The 22,529-nt window shown below is 39.6% G+C and overlaps 1 protein-coding gene across 1 annotated transcript; it reads left to right on the top strand.

Annotated features, from left to right (window-relative positions):
• The first annotated feature begins 69 nt into the window (after positions 1-69).
• SUPV3L1 (Suv3 like RNA helicase) lies at positions 70-19,796 on the top strand. Its single transcript, XM_030030885.1, has 15 exons — positions 70-350; positions 5,706-5,783; positions 6,056-6,163; positions 7,782-7,896; positions 8,478-8,646; positions 10,131-10,242; positions 10,528-10,605; positions 11,755-11,846; positions 13,374-13,554; positions 13,957-14,050; positions 14,738-14,957; positions 15,099-15,179; positions 16,664-16,840; positions 18,439-18,587; positions 18,988-19,796. The coding sequence occupies exons 1-15, from the start codon at positions 101-103 to the stop codon at positions 19,475-19,477; spliced, it is 2,394 nt and encodes a 797-aa protein (XP_029886745.1). The 5' UTR covers positions 70-100; the 3' UTR covers positions 19,478-19,796.
• Positions 19,797-22,529: the final 2,733 nt, after the last annotated feature.

The following is a 22,529-nucleotide window of genomic DNA, read 5'->3' as shown; positions in this document are numbered from 1 at the left end:
GTGGGGACGGTGCTGCGCATGCGCGGCGGCGGGGCAGTCGCGCAGCGATGACGCGCGAGCCCCGCGCCGCCGCCGCCGCCGCTGCCGCCCTTCGCTGCCGATGAGGCGGTGCGCGTGGCCGTTGCTGCGGCTCCCGGCGCGCGCGGGGCTCGCCCTCCGCCATGGAGGGGCCGCCGCCGCCCGGCTGCGCCCCGCCGCCGCCGCCTCCTCCTCCTCTTCCTCCTCAGTCGGCAGGGACGGCAACTCCCGGGCCCCCGACACCTCTCTCTTCGTGCCCGTGCCCCTGAAGCCCGTCGGCGACGCGGCCGAGGAAGACGTGGGCGCCGAGCTCACGCGGCCCCTCGACAAGGGTGAGCGCCGGCGGCCGTGAGGCGGCGGCGGCCGTTGGGCAGGGACCGTGGGGGGGCGGCGGCGGGAAGGGGCGGTGCGGGCCTTGCCCGCCCTCTTCCCGCCAGGACCTGGGAGCTGGGTCCTCGTGAGGGCTGAGAGGAATTGGCGGGACCCGCCGGGCGGCCTCCCCAGCCCTGTGGGCCGGCGTCGTCTGGCCTCCCCGGCGGTGCCCGCCGCTCCCTTCGGGTTGTTTCCTGGGGTTTTTTCTCTTGAGAGCAAGGGGTCTTGCCTTGCGGCTTGTCTGACCGACGTAGCTGCTGATGGCCGCGAAGGTGAAAAAGGGATAAAAGCTGTCAGGTGAGGTAATACGACCGACAGTGAGGTTTTTACCAAGGCCCATTAGGCATGCCCTATGTGGGGGAAAAAAAATCTGTTGGCCTAGTTCCTCTACTCCAAATTTCGGCAGTCAGGTGCTTGGTGTGGGGGCAGGTTCCACAGCTAAACTGAAATCTTGTGGCATTCTGAAATCGTAACTGTATCTGAACTTAGAAGTCATAGTTTTCTGAAATATTGATGTTATAGACAGAAGAGCATTGTCTGTGTGTGAATGTGCCTAGAGCAAAACTGGGCAGAGCATTCAGTATTTCTAGTTGTTGGCCATCAGTGTTAGAAACTTAAGTTTCACTTTCAGTTAGAACAGTGCAGGTCTGTCTGTGTATTCTTGGGTTTGCATATCTTAAAGCATGAGCAAGTAAATGGTAAGGGTAGGTTTCTGCGTATCAACTGGGAAAACTGTGTCAAGAACTATCTGCTTTAGTGCCCTCTGTGTTACGAGAGCTGCTGAGTACGTCAGAAGCAGATAGCAGTTTGAACTTCAGTCTTGAAGTAAAATAACATCTTTCTCGGTGTTTTATGTTTCTCTTTTATCTATCTGCTAGGTATATATCCTGTCATTTTACTTGACATATTAATTTTTTGACATTTAAGTAGAAACAGGAAAGAAACTCTGTTGTTGACCTTTAGATGCTCTATGCTTCTGTTCTTTGATGCCTTTACATGTAATTAAATCTCAAGAACCACTGAGTGAGTTGTACCTGCTTTTTCAGTGTTTCCTTTTCTTTAATTGTAAACCGTACATCCTGTTCATTCTTCATTCATGTTCAGTCTTCTGCTCAGGAGAGGTCTTATTTTATCTAGCTGTGCCAGCACACTATCTTTAAAGATCTGATAAATAAAAACAAGTTCTTGATCCTTTTGATGTTTGGTGATCCCAAAGCATTGAAGGCGTAAATGAAAACTTTTTTCTTCATATGTTCTCCTAATTAAGTGTTCTAATGGCATATTATTTGTATTAACTCCAGGTATAGGAAGCATGGGAAAATTATCTTAATTTGTTCAGAGCCCTTGAGAAAAGAATACCTGTCCCTGGCAACTAAAAAACCTAGCTACGAGGAAAAATCCTGAACAGCTGTAATGCAAAAAAATCTGTGCTGTTTTCAGACCTGTCTTTGGGTGTTGGCTTACATTAGTAGTGCATTCCTCAGGTGCCAATGAATATGAATGGTGGCAGCTTACTTGTACGTTACTTGTCTCATTTATTAGGTAAGTGGTTATGTTGGATTCCTTCAAAGGTACAACTAAAATGCTCTGGGAAAATCAGATTCCATTTGGTCTCTGCTGACTTGTTGAGAGAGAACAGATTGGCTCAAATTCTTTATGTTCCCACAGGTGAAAATTAACTACTTCAAACAGCCTGAAGTTCTTTCACGTGCAACTTGCAAGGAGTACCAGCCAGGTGACCAGTATGGTGCTTGTCTGGCTGGTTGGCCTGTAGTGTTCTCTGTTACTGTCAGTAATTTTGTATTTTGAAGCCCATCGATAATGTTAAAGAGGAAACTGAACAAGACCTTCCTTAGCAAATATAATCTATTCTTTTTTATGAAACAAATAGTCTTCCTCTGCTTGCCCAACCCCAGATTCTGACCACACACAGTATTATGTGTCTGGGTTTTTTGATATTTTGAACAAAGATGCTCTGTCAGATTCTGCTGTCAAATACTGAACTAGATTCAATAAATAAAAAGTTATGTTTACAGGCTTTCTGATTACAGCTTGTGAAGAAACTCTGTTACTTCTAGTGTGCATAATTCCAGTGTGAACCAGCTTGTTAGCTTGTTACGTGCTGAAGTGAGACAGTGATCATAGTTTTCACGCTAGTCAAACACTGTCAGTATAACAGAAGCCTTTTTAGAAGCTTACTTTTGCAGAGCCAGTTTTGCAAAACCTTTATAACAAACCTGCTGCTTAATGGCCTGTAGTGGAATTCATTCATGGCTGCATCTGTTTTCTATGACTTCATAGCAAGTGGACCCTTATGAGTGGTGATACATGCTTTCAATTTCGGTGTATCAAGTAGGTTACATTTAGAAGAAGCTTTGCTTTTGAGCTTTCCTTACAGAGAGTATGGCTGAACCTGTCTTTCTGTAGCCTTTCATTGCTTTTACATTAGTAATGTTTCTGATATATTTGTGTGGTGATGATGTCTTTGTTGTGAAACGCCCAAATGCACAGTGTTATGGGAGACAATAGAACAATATGAAATTGCTGTATGATGGAATGATTTAAGATCTAAGTAGGTGTTTGCTAAACCCCTTGTACGATTGCCTTATAAAACAAGCTAATTGTTGAGTGACTAGGTAACACGTGAGCACATTATAGTGAAATACCTAAGGAGCAGTTACATTAAAAAAAAAAAAGAAAAGAAAAAAAAAAAAGAAACTGTGATGTAAACTCTAGATAGGAGGGTGAAAGGAAACAAGACATCTGCTCATGCATGTAGTATCAAAAGAAAGGAGTGTAAAGAGCAATGAGAGAAGATAGGAATGTCATAAGGGTAGATGATCTGCTATCAGTACAGAGAGAGAAAGATTGGTACCTGGCTTCATGATCTTAAGTACCAGGCCTGAATTTGCCAAGTCAGTGGGCAGCACAAATTAGGTTTGGTTTGACTGTGGGCCTTCTGGTATGGAGATGATCCATCATCCATTTTTAAATAAATGTATACAAAACCCTACTGTATGAAAGATCAGCACTTTGTGCCATGTGGCTTCACAGAATCCTTGATACAGGTGTTGATTTGGAGCCCTAAGGCTCAGTCGTCATATTGAATTGTCAATTCTGTGGCTTCAGTTGTCAGACCCTGGGGCCGTGCTTACTGGTGAGAAGTGTAAGCTAGGAAAGGTCACCAATTCATGAGTCAGAAACAGGAGGTGCCTGAACAAGCGGATTAGTTAAATGCACAAGGTCACTTGGGCTGGACAATAGAAGCCTAATAGTTTTGGAGGAATTTTAAAATAAAGCAGTTCAACTGCCAGTGGTAGCATACAGGCGTACTGAAATGGACTGTTGTTGTCTCAGATGCAGGAAAATGACTGAAAATTCTTCCTGCAGATAGGGCTGAAACATCTAAATGAATCTGATACATTGGAGGCTAACGGCATAATTTCTGAACTTAACTGCAGAGTCAGGCCATCTTTTTACACAGAACCTTAAAAAAATGCTGCTGAGGAGTCAAAATAATTGAGGAATAAGAGCTAAAATACTGTTCTAGATAGAGGAGATGGTAAAGAAAGGGAAATCTTAAAACAAGAGTGAATGGTAGAAAGGGTAATGGTAGAGGTGGGACATAGATGTCCTGAGGATGTTCCCTGATTGCAAGCTGTTGCTGTAGAAATAGTTAGTACTATGTGCAGTTAGATTAAGCTAATGTGGGCATGTCTACTTGGACTGCAATGCCAGCTTTGTTTTGTTTTGATATACCTTATTGTTAAGACAAGTATTTTGTGCTTAGGAAGGATCGTGACCTTGGATGTTGAGGGCTGCGATGGTCCCAATGTCATGTTGCCTTGGATAGTAACAAATGTTCTGGCATTGACCTTTTCATCTTGTAGTAAGGCCAGTAGGTTGTGAATTTAGCTACATGGCCGATGATGTGTTAACTGTTGTAACTTCTTATGGAAGCTCTGAATAGAATTTAGCCCTGTGCTTTCTTTTAGTGCAGTTTTCCAATCTGTCTTTGATTTCCATGCCCTTAAACGTTTTCTGGTGAGAGTATGGATGCCTGTGTAGTAAATGTAAGCCTGCTGACAATCTTGTTATTTACCTTTGTGAAAATTTCAGACTGCAAGTTAATCCATTAATAGACTGCTGTAACCATGCAAGGGGTATGGGATGTAGCCACTGTTCTTGTGCTTCTGGCTTTGCCTGCAATTGAACTTTGCCATATTCTTGTCACCTGATGATTTTCATTATGCAAAGTGGGCTGTCTCTATTCTAGAGTATAGTTTTTTAGAAAGAGAGGCAATCTTTCAATAATTTAAGGTTGATCTCATGGGAAGCTTTCCATGTCATGGCAGAGACTTCAAAGAGTTATGGAGTTAGTTGCAGAGAGCAGAGCTTGGCAGTGTTGTGTTCAGTGACTTGTGCTGGCAAACCAGGGGTGTGCTGCATTATGTATCAGCCCTATGTTTTACAATATAGGGTTTGTAGACTTAAATTTTAAGAATAACATAAATTTATGAATAGGTGCTCATGATATTTGCTAGATTTTTGTGAATTTCTGATCTGCTATAGATGGAGAGGGGACACGTTTTTGCTATTGTGATTTAACTAACATTTAATGAACTAAATTCGGAGTGTACATTAGTAAATACAGTTTTGTTGCAACTCTGAACTTGCCTTTTAGGGGAGGGAAAGGGTTTATTCATAACTTTATAACAAGAGATTTTATACAAACAAATCTGAGTAATTTGTGATATGTATGAAGAAACTGTTAAGTTTTCTTCTCCCATCCTTTATTTAACCTGAGAAATAGGAAGAATACTGCATCTGGTTTGCCTTATCTTTCTGGAGAGTGTCTTGGAAGCAGTGTGGAGGTCTCTCAGGATGTTTAGTAAAAGCTGTCACCAAGTAGTTTAAGCAGATTTACTTTTCACATTAAAACCTGCTGTTTCCTGATAGGTGCCAATAAAAAGCAAACATAAACCACCCCAAAACCTTAATTAGTTTGTTCCATAACATGTTGGCTGCAGGTTCCCACCTTTATGCTTTCCTATCAAGTACTAGGGAGAGTGTGTCTCAAATACCAACCTCATCTTCATAGCAGTTCTTACTCTGCTGCAGTTTAAGATTGTCCTTTTCCACAACAGGCTCAATCACTGATTGTGTTTAATTTAGGGAGAAATCATTTGAGTCTGTTCAGCATGGCAAAGATTCCCTCTCTCCAGAGTAAGGAGACTGTAAGCCATCATCTTTGGGCCGGGAGAATGTGATTTAATTTTGAGCAAATTAAAAAAAATGTTACTCTCTTTCTACAGGTGAAGTTCTAAAAAACTTAAATAAGTTCTACAAAAGAAAAGAAATCCAAAGACTAGGAGCAGAAAATGGATTAGATGGTAAGAAAATGTTTTAAGTTTTTTTTTTTTTTTTTAATGTGAAATCTGTTTTTATTCAGATATGGTGTTAGGTAAATCTGATCTTTTATGGGTCTCACAACACAGCTTGTTTATGTTGTCTCTGTCACTCGGTTCAAATAACGTTTATATTTGCTTGTAATACCTCATATTAAGGTATAGGTTTTTAAGGGACTACTTCAATGTTTTGTTGGGTGTTTACAAATATGGTTTTGTGATCCCAGTCACATTCACTTTGTTCCTTTGTTTTGCAGCTCGCCTGTTTCACCAAGCATTTATAAGCTTTAGGAAGTATATCATAGAATCCAGTTCAGTGAGTGCTGATCTGCATATTATTCTCAATGATATATGCTGTGGTGCAGGCAAGTATCTGGAGTGCTTGTAAAATAAAATATGGGTTTTTTTCTTGTTTTTGACCTGTATGCTTACCTACGTACCTGTGTTCCCCTTAATATGCTATAAAAGAGGTTAACAATCACTGCTTCCCCATCAGAAACATTTGTGCCCATCCTATGGATTGTTCGCTCCTTAAATCTTCTGAAGGGGAAACAAAGGAGATGGAGGTCTTAGCAAGAAGCAGCCTGTCGTTTTATAGCATCTGTTCATTGCTGAAATGGAAACAGTACTGTTCCATTTATTCCGCTCTTAAAAATTCAGTAGTCACTAGGGGGCACTTTGAGAGCTTTCTCCTGGCCAAGTGGCTTTAAGTACTTGGGAATACAGCTCTGTGACTGTGTTCTGTTTCCGTGTGGCACTAATAGAAGTGAGTGTTGTTTGCTTGCTTAGTGAATCGTGTTGTAATTAAAGGCACTTAACTAAGAGGTGATGCTAGCTGGTAACAGCAGAAACAGCCTTCTCCACAGTTTGAGCAGAGCTTTGGCATAGTATGTGTGTTTTTAATGATGGTAATTTAAAGGTTACAGTGGCCGTTAGTTTTGTCTTAAGATGTGAATGTGTAGATTTTAAATGTTTACTGTCTTAGGAAATTTAACTACTTAGTTGTGCATAAAATCTTCCACATGGCTTCCTTACTTTCACTCCTTATTTACTTACATATTAGCATTGTTTACATATGCCTTAAAACTCACATATATAGGAATGTAAAGGGTTTTTTATTGTGGCAGATTTGAATTTTTTTAGTTGAGTGTTGCTTGTCCAAAAATGGTAATTGAAAATATTACCATTTTTAAGTTCTTTAAATTTTTCACAATAATTTCGATTCATTGAATACTAATTCTCATTTTTTAAAAAAAACCCCAGCAAACAAAAAACCACTGCTCTTTTTGTGTGTGTGTGTTTGATAATAACAGTTTTTTAGATCCAGATAGTTCTTTGAAATTCTATGAGAGCTGGATGGTTGGAGTGTGACCTGAAATTAGACCTTTAAGACCACATGTCTACTCTGCAAACATTCAGAAGAGTGAACCTGGATGTCTCTTCTGAGTTAATTTTTCTATTTTTGTTTTCTCACCTAGGGACTGGAGACTCAGAATTTTGAACCAGCATCCTAAGCCTTAGTAGCTTAGGGAAGCTGCACACTATTCTGTTTTTCTCTGTTTATTCATAAAAACATTTTAGAAGCTTTTATTTTATTTTGTTCCAGGGCAGCACATGAATTTAGGAAGAAAAGGCTAAATCTTCTTAGGACAGAAAAGCTATCTCTCATCCAGCTTTTCCATAGCTTTTCATTTTATTTAAAAGTTCTGTAGGCATATTGGCTAACCAGATTGAATATACTGAAATGAGATTTTTTTTTTCATACTATTGTATTTGTATTACGTTGCTTAATGAGTGTGTGTACTCATGTTAGTTTACCTTTCTGCCATTGAGATAATTATTGAACTTTGTAGAGAGCCAGAAGTTGAAAGAGTTACATAAGTGTGTGGTGATAGTAGAAGAAATTTTTTTTTTTAAGTTTATGATGAAGATGCACACCTTCAGACAAGCATGCAAACTTTCTTAAAAGGGTTTGTCTTCTAGGTCACGTGGATGATCTCTTTCCATTTTTCCTGAGGCATGCAAAGCAGATCTTTCCGATGCTGGACTGTATGGATGATCTGCGCAAGATCAGTGATTTAAGATTGCCGCCCAACTGGTCAGTGTGTTTAAGTGATTGCAGTGTTTTCTTTTCTTAGTGTCATAGAATTTCATACTCTGTGGACTTAAGCTTTATGATGTATAATTGCACTATATTTTCAGTTCCATTTCTCTGTTTTTACAATAATATGTGTCAGGAATGCTTATCTTTTTTACAAGATATATTGCAATCAATTAAAAGGAAAATAAGATTATATCAGCTATGAAAGTTGCTGAGTTGGTGTTGCCTTTCCAGAAAGCTGTCTTCTGGCTGTATCTGTTTGTGAGGCAGCACGCCAGAACATTAAAATGTTAATATACCGAAGGAGAGAGACCACAGTAATGAGAATTATTTTGAACACAATGTGTGAATTCCACTCTAAATCTTTGAAAGCGTTGTATGATTTAGAAGATGAATGTATAAGACATAGTAACCTCTTTATACTGTCTCTGTTTAAGAACTTGATCTTTCTGCTTTCAACACACATTAAAAAGTCTATTAATAAGTAAATATTTAAGCTAATTTGCAATTTCCCCTGAATCAGTATCCAGAACATCAGATAAATGTTCAACAGATCTGCTTTTTTGTGTATGTTTTAGGTATCCAGATGCCAGGGCTATTCAGAGAAAGATAATATTCCATGCCGGTCCTACAAACAGTGGAAAAACCTACCATGCTATCCAGAGATTTTTGTCAGCAAAATCGGGAATATACTGTGGTCCACTAAAACTTCTGGCTCATGAGATCTTCCAAAAGAGTAATGATGCTGTCAGTATGTTGTATTACTTACCTATATCCTTAGTACTGGAACAGTCTCATGAATGCATGTTTGTAAAGTGCATAAGGCAGTCCATGAAGCAGTGTGCTCAAACGGGTGCCTTTGCTTTGCAGTAGTGTCAGCTCCTGTGAATACCAGTTGTGCATTTCTGCTTTAGGCATGCGGAATGGAACATCATTTCCCAAAATGGAACATCACTTTCCCCAAAGCACATGCCGTGCAATCGTCCCTGTAACCTGCCTCCATTTTCCTGTAATTTTTCCCTCCCTGAGTTTAGCCAGGTTCTACTATTAGCTTTTTCAGTGTGGAAACCGTGGCTTCTTTTGCCCATGACCTTTATTTTAGCTTGTACGCAAGAAATCACCATTGCTTAACTCCCCTCAGCTTTCTGCTTCAATGTTTAAAGATATTTCACTCAACCATCTAATAAAAAGTTCTGCAGCTTCAGATGTGTTGAGTTGAAGAGCAGCACCCTATATCAGGTCCCTAGAGGAAGCTTTCATTAGTACTTTTTTTAATTGCTTCTAGCATCTTTTTGAAGGCTCCTCACCAGTGTATTTCCAGCTGCACAGAGCCACACCAGTTCTGAAGCATTACAGTAACACATCACATGTTAATGCAGCATGGTGTGTATGTACAGTAGTGTTTACCAAATGATCTTATGATTTCTCTTTTTTTGATAAGTCTATGATTTAGAATTTGTAATTCCTATTATTGGTTTATCAAAGCAACACATAAGAAAGATTGGCTTGTCCTAGGAGGTATCTGTAACGTGTACCATGTAGTGAATGTCGATACCATGTAGTGGTGTTCCTTGTTAGTAGAGTTACTGCACTTTTTTCCCCATGTGTTTAGTGTGTGTGAGGACTTTTCACATGGCAGCTCATGGATCATACGTAGCCCTTGAGGTTTAAACAGGGCTTCGTGCATGGCTCTATAGGTGGCTGTAGATATGGAAGGAGCAGCCCTCTGCCTGAGATTCAGTGAGTGTAGAGCTGACAGAGGGTGATGGCCCCTGCTGTCTCTCACAGCTAGTCCTCATGAACTCTTGCTGTGTGAGTATAAGGCAGCAGGTGAGACACCCAACAGGGCAATCACCAAATGAACTGGAGGAGGCTGGAGCCTGCAAGGCTCCTTCGCTGCTGGGCCTTGCTTTCTGAGCCCCTTGTACTACACAGCTTTTCTGACAGTTGTTTTGTTGCAGATGTGACAGCTCCGAAATGCTCAGAGGAAGGTGTAATCTGCAGGAGTAGGGGAGGGCATCTAATTACAGATACTACCTCTTCCTTATACCCTTCAGTCTGATAGAACTTAAATACAGGGCACAAGTCTCAAAAGACTGAGTAGTTATTTTTTTGATAGCTTCCACTATACTGTCTTAGAAGCTACTTTAAGAAACATATTTTTTTCCGGTTTGGAAAGAGGATTCTCTTATATTAAAGAAACTTAACGTGAGTTTTCTGAATTCCTTTAGAAAGTGCCATGTGACTTGGTGACAGGAGAAGAGCGTGTGTATGCCAATGAAGATGCCAGACAAGCTCCTCATGTTGCTTGTACCATTGAAATGTGCAGCACTAATACGCCTTGTATGTATACATAATTGTTTCAGTCATATCTATGGTATCTTTATGTGTATTATTGCTTGGACTCTGAAGTAGCTGAGCTATTCCTTTTCAGTCTTATTTGAACAATTTCTGAACTGTTAGAGCAGTTAAAAAAACTTGGATCCTCTCAGAATAGCTTTTTGGTGGTAGAGGGTTAACTTGATTTGAGCAACCTTTTTTTAGAAAGCCTTCAAGTTCCTTCCTGTGTTGTATTGCTGTTCTAGATGGTCTTCCTTGGTGCATTGTCTTTTTCTTTTTTGTTTTAAGATGAAGTTGCAGTGATTGATGAAATTCAGATGATCAGAGATCCCGCCAGAGGGTGGGCTTGGACAAGAGCCCTTCTAGGTAAGCTTGTTTGTGTTGACAATGAACTAGTTTAATGTGACTATAAATGGCACATTAAATTCAAGCTTAGCAGTCAGTATATTCATAAGTGGTTACAATATGTGATGCAAAATAAAAGCGAGTATTGTTTCTTCACATGACTTCTCACAGCAAGTTAGAGAGATACTCTGCCTCAAAGGATATTGTCTATATGGCCGCAAGTTACCTGTCATGTTTTACTTAATGAATGTTCTAAAAAAAATTTATTTTCTGAGTTACATGGATGCCTCTCTTAGTTTTAATTCCTTGGATAATACGGAGTCTTTATGTTGTTGCACTGTGCTGTCCTTTTACATTGATTATTTTCTAGAAGTATGCTTTTTTTGTTCAATTAAAACAACACAATTTTTCAGAGATTTTGTTATGAAGAGATACTGTTAAATGTATGGCAACGTGGCGAACATTAAATATTTTGTAGTGTTAATTTCAAGTGGCTCATTTATAGAGCTGCATTGCTATGTTAAATTCTTAGAAGGATGCTGCTTCTGATAATTTTAGAATTTTTCAAGAGGAATTCTTGAAACTTACTTTTCCTCAGATTTTGAACAGAAGTTTGGCATCTGATTCCCGCCCCCCCGCCCCCCCGCCCTTCCCTTCACTGTTTTTGATGCTAAGTTTAACAGGATGATTTGTCACACTTCCCCTACTTCCTATTTCTTTCCCTTTTTTCTATTCTGACTACATTAGAGACGTATTCATAATTTTAGAAGGTCATGCAGAAAACAAAGCTCTTCAGTTCTGCTGTGGTTTGGGAGTTAGTAAAACGGTGGTAAATAAAACTCAAAGCTTTGCTCCATTTCTTCAGTGGTTGAGGGTACCTCTTGTTTTGGCTGAGAGGGTGCAACAAGGTATTAGCGGCTCTGATTATCATACTATTGGATTTCCAAGGATCGTTTGCTGATATGAGATCAAGAGCAGCTCTAAGGAAGTCGTGTATTGTGGGAGAGGCTTTAGGTACTGATTTGGGGTGTTGAAGGAGGTGAAATACAGTCCTCATTGATGTGTTTAGCACGCAAAATGTAATTTTGGGGTAACTTAAAAGTCAGCTAACACTACTGTTGTCTACAAATATGTAACATTTTGCATTTTATTTCATTGGATCTTGTTCAGGACTCTGTGCGGAAGAAATCCATGTTTGTGGAGAAGCTGCTGCTATTGACTTGGTGACAGAGCTCATGTACACTACAGGGGAGGAAGTTGAAGTAAGCTTTTTAATTCTGTAAAGTTATGGACAGAACATTAGGTTCTTCTTGCTGGAAAACAGGCAAAAATTTAGAGTCTTTTGGGGGTATCACTGATCAAAGTTATTCTTGCAGGAGTTCATGTTAAAACGTTTCTCAAATCCTGTAAACCAAAGGAGATGATGTTTTTTGTTTTTTTTTTAAATAGTGGTATTGTTTTGCTTAAAGAAGATAAGTGCTGTTGTGGTTTAACCCCAGCTGGCAGCTAAGCACCACACAGCCACTTTACTCACCTCCCTCACAGTGGGATGGGGAGAGGATCAGAAGTGTAGAAGTGAGAAAACTCGTGGGCTGAGATGAAGACAGTTTAATAGGTAAAGCAAAAGCCGTGCTTGCAAGCGAAGCAAAACAAGGAATTCGTTCACTACTTCCCATTGGCAGGCAGGTGTTCAGCCATCTCCAGGAAAGCAGGGCTCCATCACATGAAGTGGTTATTTGGGAAGACAAAACGCCATCACTCCAAATGCCCCCCCCCTTCCTTCTGTCCCCCCCTTCCTCCTTCTTCCTCCAACTTTATGCACTCAGCGTGACGTCGTCGTATGGTCTGGAATATCCCTTTGGCCCGTTGGGGTCAGCTGTCCCAGCTGTGTCTCCTCCCAACTTCTTGTGCACCCCCAGCCTACTCACTGGTGGGGCGGTGTGAGAAGTAGAAAAGGCCTTGATGTTCTGTAAGCACTGCTCAGCAATAATGTAAACATCCTTGTCTTATCAACACTGTTTTCAGCACAAATCCAAAACACAGCCTCATACCAGCTACTATGAAGAAAATTAACTCTATCCCAGCCAAAACCAGCACAGTGCTTTGCTGAGTTCCCCTCAGGGAATGCTACAGCTGTTTAGGGGCTTTCTTTACAGTTCTGTTCTTCCTGGAGGGCACAGTGCCCTCAAATTTGCTGAGGTTAGTGAATTTGTTGATAGTTATTCTCTGTATGATGAGGAAAGGAGATAAAAGAGCTAACACCTCCAGAAGAAAGTGATTGAAAGATCTCTGAAACCCAACTTTACTGTCATAAATACTTTTTATTTATGATTCCTTTGTGAAGAGTATTTAAAAACATAAAATTTGGTCCTAAGCAAGTTGAGCCTGCATGATTTCATGGTGAACTAGCTGTAGCTTTATATATCTGTGCGTGGTGGGGCATGTAATTCTGAAAGCGGACCAGTTTACAGCATTCAGATGACTGAGTGAAAACAGACTCTCAGTTCTTGATAGAACTGCTACATAGCCTGTATACTTCTTTTCTTGAATCTAGTTTACATGTAAAAATATATAGTTCTTCTGTTTCTTGAAAAGGCCATATAGTTCTTGGCTTGGGAAGTGCTGCAGGTATGCAAGTGCATAAGGTGTATGTCACCTTCTCCCAGTAATTATCCCTTCAGGACTGTGAGATGTCCCTCAGTGTTACAGTTGTGGTAATAACCATGCTGGCTGATATTCCACAGGAATTTTTCATTTAAAAACATCTGTGTCAACTCCTTTGATTCTAGGTCCGAAACTACAAGAGACTCACTCCTCTTACTGTGCTGGATTATGCCTTAGAATCTTTAGATAACCTCCGTCCTGGGGACTGCATCGTCTGTTTCAGTAAGAATGACATTTATTCTGTCAGTCGACAGATTGAAGCCAGAGGATTAGAATGTGCTGTCATATATGGCAGTCTGCCACCAGGTAAAGCACTCTTATTTTTAAGGGAGTGTTCTGCTTCTTGCTGCTTTCTGAGAAAAACTTTTAAAATGAAGCAATACAAGTTTTCCTAGTTTTGCATTTCTATATAGTTAGAGAAAGTAATCAACTTCCGTTGACTGGTGTTTTAATCTTGGGATTAGACCTTTATTATGTACTTAATATTGATCTTCAGATAGATGTGATTAAATGAGGTCTATCCGCAGCTCTGGGAATGATTTAAATCCCTCCTGCCCCCTTCCCCCAACAACAGCAAATACCAATCAAATACCAATTTTTTTATTTTTTCTCCCTCAGCCTATTATAAAGGCATTGGTCTTAGTGATACATTGTCTTTGTTTTGTAAGAAGAGTTTGCTATGTGAAGTGTTCTGTCATTCTGTTTTAGGAACAAAACTTGAACAGGCAAAGAAATTCAATGATCCTGATGATCCATGCAAAATTTTAGTTGCTACAGATGCAATTGGAATGGGACTCAATTTGTAAGTACTTGGAGCAGGTTATGGTATGAATTTTTTTTTTCCCCGGGTGTGATACCTGCATTAATTTCCTCACTTGTTTCTCCCCAGTTTGACTAATTTGGCTAGGTATCTGCTATGTCTAGATAACACAGGACATATATTTTAATTCTGGAGTAGTGATCAATTTGATTGGGTAGAACTAAGCTTTAATTTTAAAACTGATTCTAAGAATTAAATGGCTCAGTTGGCCTAATTCTGTGTGATAGTAGGCACTGTTAAGATCCTTTCAATTCACTGGAGTCAGATGTGCTAGGTTGTCAAGATTATCAGTTGCTTACATTTCTGAAGTGCAGAGCAAGTTCAGTCCGGTTTCAGATGTATTTTGTTGCTGAAGGTGATGCAATCACATTGCTATAAACTACCAAGGCAGATGGTGATGAATGGATTGGGACCCTATTAGAACACAATTAATGTGTGTAGGGATGATAATTTTCCTGCAACTAACCAGTAGTCTTATGCTGCCCTTTTGAATATGCTGTGTCCATAAGTAGTATCCGTGGTCCCTTAATTTATAGAGGGGAAAAAAACTCAAAAAAAAAACCAACCTCAAAAAAAAAAAAAAAAGGCTTTAATTCTTCTGTACTAGGTTGTATATTGGAAATAATTTGCGAAAAAGGATCCCTCTCTGTTTTTGTTCAAATATTTCAGGTGTATAAGAAGAATAATTTTTAACTCTATAGTAAAGCCAACTATTAATGAGAAGGGAGAAAAGGAAATAGACTCCATTACAACCTCTCAGGCTCTACAAATTGCAGGCAGAGCTGGGCGTTATGGCTCATCCTTCAAACAAGGAGAGGTCACTACAATGCATCGTGATGACCTCATGCAGCTGAAGGAAATTTTGAGTGAGCCTGTGCGCCCTGTGAAGGTGAGAGAGACTCAGTTTGTACAGATGTGCTCTGGAGCTCTGGTTTCTTGCATTTTGTCTTTGTAGATTTTGTTTCTGATGCACTAACTTAAGAACAATATTGAGAACTAATGGAAATTTTTGTCTTTATTTTCCATTTAGGCAGCTGGCCTACATCCTACTCCTGAGCAGATAGAAATGTTTGCTTATCATCTTCCTGACGCCACTCTATCTAATCTAATTGTAAGAATGATCAAAATATTAGTTTCTGCTTTAAAAATTAAGCATCACTTGTAGCCACTGCTTTTGTACAAACATGCACTTTGGGAATTTAACAGCCAGCCTTGTGTGTATCTTCTATCAGTTAGTTTCTTTTCTCTGCCACAGCAGTGACTGCAAAACAGAATGCTCAACTTTTCTGTGTTATAATAAACTTGAAAGCTGTTGAAGTGTGTAAATATGTTTACATGTGTTGAAGAGTGTGCAACAACCTTTTAATTTCACCTTTCCTGTATTTTAAATGTAGACTTTTTGGTCTGAGGCTGAAAATATTCGAGATTGAAATTTTGATAAATATATGTAAAAATTCCTGGGAAACTGGGCTGGTCATGTCAGAGTTCTGTACATCTGAGAGCTACCTGTTTTTTCTCCTGGTTCTGTGGAGTTTATGGTAAAACAGTGTCTGCTTAACTTTGAGAAAACAGATTTTTTGGCATCTACTTGATCTCATCATTAGCTGGTTAGCAGAATTTTTGGAAGTGCTTAAACCTTTCAAAGTAGAAATTAAGCTTCCAATGCTGTATTTAAAAATAGTATCATGATTTTTAGTACACTGGGAGATTCTTAGCAGCTTTCATGCTTTTAAATGCCTATTATTGTTCTCTGCTGATGTGCTGTTATGTAGTAAAATAGTATGATTTCTAAATTTGACGTAAAGGATTATACTTGGAGACCTTCTGGAAGACTTAGGCTGGTAGGGTAACAGCACACCTTTGAAATTTTACTATTGAGAATTTTTGGGCTAGCATAGAAGTATTAAGATTAAAAACCCATGTTATTCTTGATCTCCTAAGTATTCAGTCACATACTTAATTAAGAAGCTCAGTGTTTCTTTAAAGATATTTTAAAAAATCTTTCAAAGATTTACATTAGAGAAATAATGTTGGGGACCCATAAAAATTCGCCCTGCAATGTGCAGTGGCATCTCCTGTTTCTCCAAACCTTCGATATGTTTCAGGTATTCTTTGAACTCCTCTATTGCAATACTGTATTTATCTTGTGATTTCTTTCTTCCTAAAATAGATCTGTTCCTGACATTGGGCTAAAAATACCTCAATTATTGAATTTTATGCTGTAAAGTTAGCTTTTTGGGTCATGCTAAGTGACAAACCTGGAACAAGTTCTAAACACAGTAGTAACTGGTTCCTGTGATGGTGTTCTTTGTAACTAAAATGTACGCTGCCAGAACACTGTATTTTTTACTTATGAGACTAATTGAAATTGCTTAAATAAAGCATAGTGCGTTATGTCTTCTCCTCTGATTCTGTGTTAGAGAATTTAATGAAAATCCTATTATAAAAGAGTAGAGGGAACTCCCCTGCCCCCTTTAACTGTTCTTTCAGTATAACTGGTCTTTGAAAGACCAAATCATATTTTGGTTTGGTAATACGAAGTTTAACAACCCTCTCCTGTAATAACATCATCTTCATTTGATTATATTTTCACAGGATATTTTTGTGAGTCTCTCACAAGTTGATGGGCTTTACTTTGTCTGCAATATTGATGACTTTAAATTTCTAGCAGATATGATTCAGCACATTCCACTAAATTTGCGATCACGATATGTCTTCTGCACTGCACCCTTGAACAGAAAAGAGCCTTTTGTGTGTACCACGTTGTTGAAGGTCAGTTATTTTTTTTTCCTCCAAAAAACATGGTATTTATACTGGAGCAGGTGGGTCTTGGTGCATTCAGACTGTATCTAGTGGCTATATTTATTGTGGGTTTTGTCATTAGATCATTTGAGAGCATTCTTAAAGTGCTCACAGGTAGTAATATAAAATAGCTGGAGATATATATATATATATATATTTTTTTTTTTTAAATTGCATTCTTCACCATTTTTATTGGCCAAAGCTTTTAACTTCTGAGAACCGATTCTCTTTTTGTGATGTAAATTAACGTTTGGAGAGCTTTTCTGCTGTTTGCCTCAGAGAATCCTACTGCTTGCCTTGCAGGTGATCTTTGAACTGCGAGAGATCAGAATTGTGTTACGTAGTCACTTGTGCACTGTCAAGCTTTGCACTACGATGAGTCTAAAAGTAGTCCTTAAAAACCAAGATACCACTGCTTCAGGGTGTTAGCTTGTCAACAAAAGAAAAGACTGTGGGATTAAGTGTCATTGCTGATGTTATAATAACAGTTACATAGAATTAAAACCCCAGAAAATACAGTGCTGTTAGTTGCTCTGAGAATTACGTCGTTTCACTTTTCAGGCCTGGATGAACCGTGTTCCACTGTGCCCCTGGAGTGATTATTTTGAGGAATTTGTAGTCAGCTGATTTCAGTTTTTCAGGATTAATAATTTTGTTTGGGACTGTTACTTTGTTAGACAGTATCGCCTTTGTCCCCTTCTAGAGACTGTGTTAAACATTTTTAATAAAACAGTGTAAAAATGAAGCTGATATGGTGCCCTCATGTCACAGATATTGGAGTGCTTTTCAAAAATGGCTAATAATGTTCTTTAAAAATTGAATGACTTATTTAAAGAGTTGGAAAAAAAAATGTGCCTCACTAAGAAAACGCTGAGCATTCAGATCTCCAGTAATGAAGGTGCAGAGGGGGGGCATAATGTGATCTTGGAGGTAGGTAGGCTGTTGTGAATCCTGATGTGAATTTAAGCCCCATTCCTTGGCAGAAAAACCCAACTTCTGGTATCAGCCAGTTAGGAAGTAGTTATTCCAAGTCATCAATGCTCCTGAAAATTTTAAATTTAAATCTTATTTGGCTTGTTTTTCTGTTAGTAAAAGAGCTGAGATGTCTAGGTTTCAAAAGGGCTGATTTCTAGCGCAGATTAATCTGGGTGGTGAATAGTGTGTTTCCTAAGTCAGGGAACACATTTAACATTTTCTCAACCTTGGAGATTCTGAAACAAGATAATTAACAGAATAGGAGCAGGAGAAGAAAAAAAGACAAAGTTCATCTGCTTTGCTAGATGAAATCATATGCCTTCAGCGTTACGCTTTTCTGGATAGCTCTATGCTTTTGTTGCTTAACTCTGTGCATGGCCCGTGGACAAATTGTGTTAATGAGGCCCTGGAAAGGAGAGGTGACTCCTGTGTTGAGTAATTAAGTAAAAGAATGTATGGCATTTGGGCTGTGTAAAACAAAGCAGGTATATTCCAGAATATGTTGTGTATACAGACTCAAGGGAATTTAACTCATTTGGGATTTCTTCTTTCCTGACTAACTGAGGACTTCAATGAATCTGCTTGTTTTTCAGTTTGCAAGACAGTTCAGTAGAAATGAGCCTCTGACGTTTGACTGGCTCTGTCGGCACATCAAATGGCCATTAGCTGCTCCAAAGAACATCAAAGAACTTGTACACCTTGAAGCTGTTCATGATGTTTTTGACCTCTATCTGTGGTTAAGGTATTGCCTTTGTACTGGAAAATTATTTTTATTTTTTTCTAATATTTATGACTTACAGTCCTAGAAAAGCAATGTCTTCAAGCCCGCGTGTATGTGGTGCAGTATGGGCTCCTTTGGCCCTTTAGAGTATCTTGACAAATGCAAATGTAGCTGTGTTATGGGAGCAAGTCATGGGTTCTGCAGAGAACAGTTTGTGACTGACAGAGAGCGAAAGTTAGAAACAGTGATCCTGGAGTGGAGCAGCTGAAATGCCACTTAAAATGCAGTGGCCTTCCCATGCAACATGTAATAATTTTTTTTTTTTTTTTTTTTACTTTACATAGTATGTATCTCATTTTTGTCCCAGTCAGCACTCCTTTAGTGAAAAGGTTTAATTGTGTGTTGTTTTGCCTCTCTTCAGTTACCGCTTCATGGATATGTTCCCTGATGCTGTACTTGTAAGGGATATTCAGAAAAAACTAGACGACATTATACAAGTTGGTGTCTGCAACATCACGAAGCTGATCCGAGCTTCTGCAGCTGCGCCTGGCACAGCAGAAGTTGTGTCAGAAGACTTTCCTCTTTCAAGGACTGAGAGGGATACCAGGGCGCTTTCAGACCATCACGGTGCAAAATCCACAGAGGCATTCTCTATTCCAGTGGAGGTTCCGGGAGAAAGAAGAGCAAAGAACTTGAAAGCCTATCGGTCTGCTATGAGACAGGAGGATATGAAAAGCCATGGACGTGGATCTCTTGCCAACAGATTGCTGCGTGAAGGACTTCTAACACAAGAAATGCTGAGACAGCTGGAGAGTGAGTGGCAGGATCAGCACAGGAATGGTAGATATGGCCTTGGTTCAAAAAGAGATGATCAGAATAGTTCAAAGGAAACGGGGAGAAAAAAAAAATAGAACCATGTCCTAATTCTGTTTAGTTTTTATTCATAAAATAAAATACTATTTTAATAACTTCTTTGGCATTTTATGTTTACACTGCTGCAGCTCCTTGATGATTTTCCTTCTCCTGTGACCAGTTATGTGAAACACTCGGAGAAATGGACTCTTAGAATCTCAGAGGCCATAAGTTTGCTTTTACCAGTCAGCCGTACACTTTTTCAGTCATGGTGTTCAGTGTAAGTGTATGATCTACTGCTATGTGAAAATCTGAACTTGATGTCTTCTTACAAGATATCCTTACATCATTAATAAACATAAGATATTTCACTAGTAATGAATTAGCTGCTCATTCCATCCCTTCACAAATGGCAGAGTTTAACAGATAACTAACAAGTAATGAACAACCTGTCAGGAAATTGGGTCAGAATGGTGATAGGAGTCATGGGCCTCTAACCTTTGTGTCCTGTGAAAATGTGGAAGGAGGCGATAAGCATTTGTGTAATGCCCTGGGGAATGATGAAATTCTGGCCACAGGAATTTTTGAGTAAATTCCAATTCTGTCATCTGAGGGGTAATTACTGAAACAAAGCAAAAATCTGTCCTTGCTCTTTAAATTGTATTCTTTCTCCTAGGAAAATCTCGTCACATCGATTCAGGGAAAGTTTGGGGGGAGGAAAAAAAAAAAGTTGGATTACGATTTTTGGGTGGAAGGAGATGTTAGAGGCATAGGTATAATTTATTTACTTTTGAGAAATTCAGATGGCTGTTTCTCCTTGACTGTTACAATTCAGTTTCATACAAATTATTTAGTTCTGTTGCACTTCATAAATTATTTTTTGCTTCACATGCAAGTTTGTTTGTGATATCTGAATGTTGAGAGGAGACATAAAATATTTTACTTAAGCTCTTATAACAGCTTATAGTTTAAGTAACAGCTTGTGGGTTGATATTTGTGCCAGTTGTATTTCCACATACCTATTTTATCGTGGCTATCAAACTGGAAAAGTTAGGTGCTTACCACCTGGAGGAAGGTTTAATTTGTTGGAACTGAGTTCTCAGGAAAAGGAGGGTTTTTTTCCTGATGCGGTGTCACTGAATAATGTTTAAGGCAGTGCACAACCAGGCTATGCCTCTTTCATACACATGCAGATGCTCTGTCCTTTGTTTTTAGTGTGAGCAGCTTTTAGGTATGCTTTTGAGCTCCCAGTGGGGATACTGGAGAGTGGAAAGAATCAGATGCTGAAACTGCTATGTATTCATGGAAATGGGTTTCAGTGCTAGGACATGTTGCTGGGGCTGCCTGAGGGAGAGTAATGCTGCAGCAGCCATATTTCTGGGGTTGGCTATATAGAAGACTGCAGATCCCGCTTGTGTTAATGTTGGGATGCTGGTAAAAGCCAGGCTGAGTTTCACTGTATCAAATACCTGACTTTCTAAAATGATCAACAACAAACTTGTGCAGCTTGAAAATTTGCTCTGAATCCCCTTTGCTTCCTCCTAGTGTCAATCCTTTAAGCTGCTGTTCAGAAACAAGTCTGCAGCAGATTGAGTGATGTTTTTAACAGCTGTTTTCAGTGTATTTGGTATACTGTTTTCCATTATTTACTAAAAAGCAAGCAGTGCGTAAATGTTTCTAGTCCACATGATCTCCTGCTGATTTCAGTACCAGACTGATGGGGAGGGAAAAGGTTTTAGGTCCTTCCCCTGCAAAGTCCCATCTTTCTTTCCTCCCCCAAGAAAAACCAAGCAGCTATGCATGTGTGGCAATGGCCATGTGAATGTTGTGAATTTTCTGCTTTGCGGATGAGTAATTCTGCTTTGCTTTCCCAGAGTCCTGACAGCCTCTGCTTAACAGCAACATGACTTGCACAGAATGCAAGCTTGCAATTAACCCTTACAAATGTATTCCATTTGATACTATTCAAATAACTTGTGTGATGTGGATTATGTGATTGAGTGGTATCAATTGCCTCCTTGTGTCCTTTGCACTTGACAGACTCAAAGGGAAGTTGTAGTTGCTCAAGCCTGCAGACGGGTTTTTACAGCATGCATTTGCCCACTTAGCTCTTGGACTGCAAACTCCTTGCTGTATCTGCAAACTGCTGTTTAAAACCACAGTTGTGCAAGGACAACTCCTGTTTTCTCTCCCCCTGCGCATGTGGGATTGGGTTGCAGGAGGCCCACACTGCTACTGTACTTTGCTTCTAGTCTGTTTGGATAAATTGATCCTTTAATTGTATGCTAAGCTGCATACTAGTGCATATTTTTGAGCAAGGAAAGAGTGGCTGGGACTTGGGGGTATAAGCCAGCCTTGTGTTTGAGCAGCAGGCCTTGCAATAAGGAAGCTAAATGACTATAAGCATTCTTTTTTGTATTTTGCTGAGATTAGCACTTGGCTTAACTCATTGCTTGTTTCCATAGAGACTCCATAGTAACAGTTTTAAGAGCTCTGAAGTTTATTCAGGCGTTTCCAGGCTGACTTTTTATGAAAGTTTTCTTTTCTTCTGAGCTAATGGTGTGGCTGTCATTGACTCCCATTAGAATGGCTGCCAAATTGGTCCCCATGTGGTACAATCCGGACTGGTGTGGTGCAAAGCTATGCCAGCTGCATATTTTTAACGTGCCCTGTGCAAGCAAGTCCCTGGGGGAGGATTGAGTGGCCTCTTGCTCTTCTTCATGGGGCTGTGCCAAAACTTTTTAAACAACATTGTTCACTTGATCTGGGAATCACATTTGCAAAACTGTTTATTTCAGGTGTTCAGATTTCCAGATTAATTTCCAGGTATTCAAGTTACAGCTGTTGAGAAGTTTCTTGGGTTTCACAATTTAATTTTTTTGCGTTTATTTGTTATGCTTCAAAGGTAAAATGGTGATTGTAACAGCACCACTTGGTAAAAGCCTTCTCTTAAGCCAATGTGCTCTTTTATGCCTGTGCTGTCTCCCTCTCTTCTAAATAGTGTCTATCCGTGGAGTGGATTTTCCAGTCAGTCCCTGCAGGTGTTCTGCCTTATTTTGCAGCCTGATGTTGCCCTAGGAGGGGTGTATGCAGGACAAATGTGGGGACCCC

This window comes from Aquila chrysaetos, chromosome 11, assembly GCF_900496995.4.
Source record: "Aquila chrysaetos chrysaetos chromosome 11, bAquChr1.4, whole genome shotgun sequence".
NCBI lineage: Eukaryota > Metazoa > Chordata > Aves > Accipitriformes > Accipitridae > Aquila > Aquila chrysaetos.
Note: the sequence above shows the minus strand (reverse complement) of the source record. Positions and strands in the feature narration are given on the sequence as shown.

What these genes read in the sequence shown, in the direction of transcription:
- SUPV3L1 (XM_030030885.1), top strand. Translation starts at nt 101, where the DNA reads ATGAGGCGGTGCGCGTGGCCGTTGCTGCGGCTCCCGGCGCGCGCGGGG. An exon ending in TTGGACAAGAGCCCTTCTAG is followed by an intron (nt 10,606 to 11,754) that starts GTAAGCTTGTTT and finishes GATCTTGTTCAG; the next exon opens with GACTCTGTGCGGAAGAAATC. An exon ending in ATATGGCAGTCTGCCACCAG is followed by an intron (nt 13,555 to 13,956) that starts GTAAAGCACTCT and finishes ATTCTGTTTTAG; the next exon opens with GAACAAAACTTGAACAGGCA.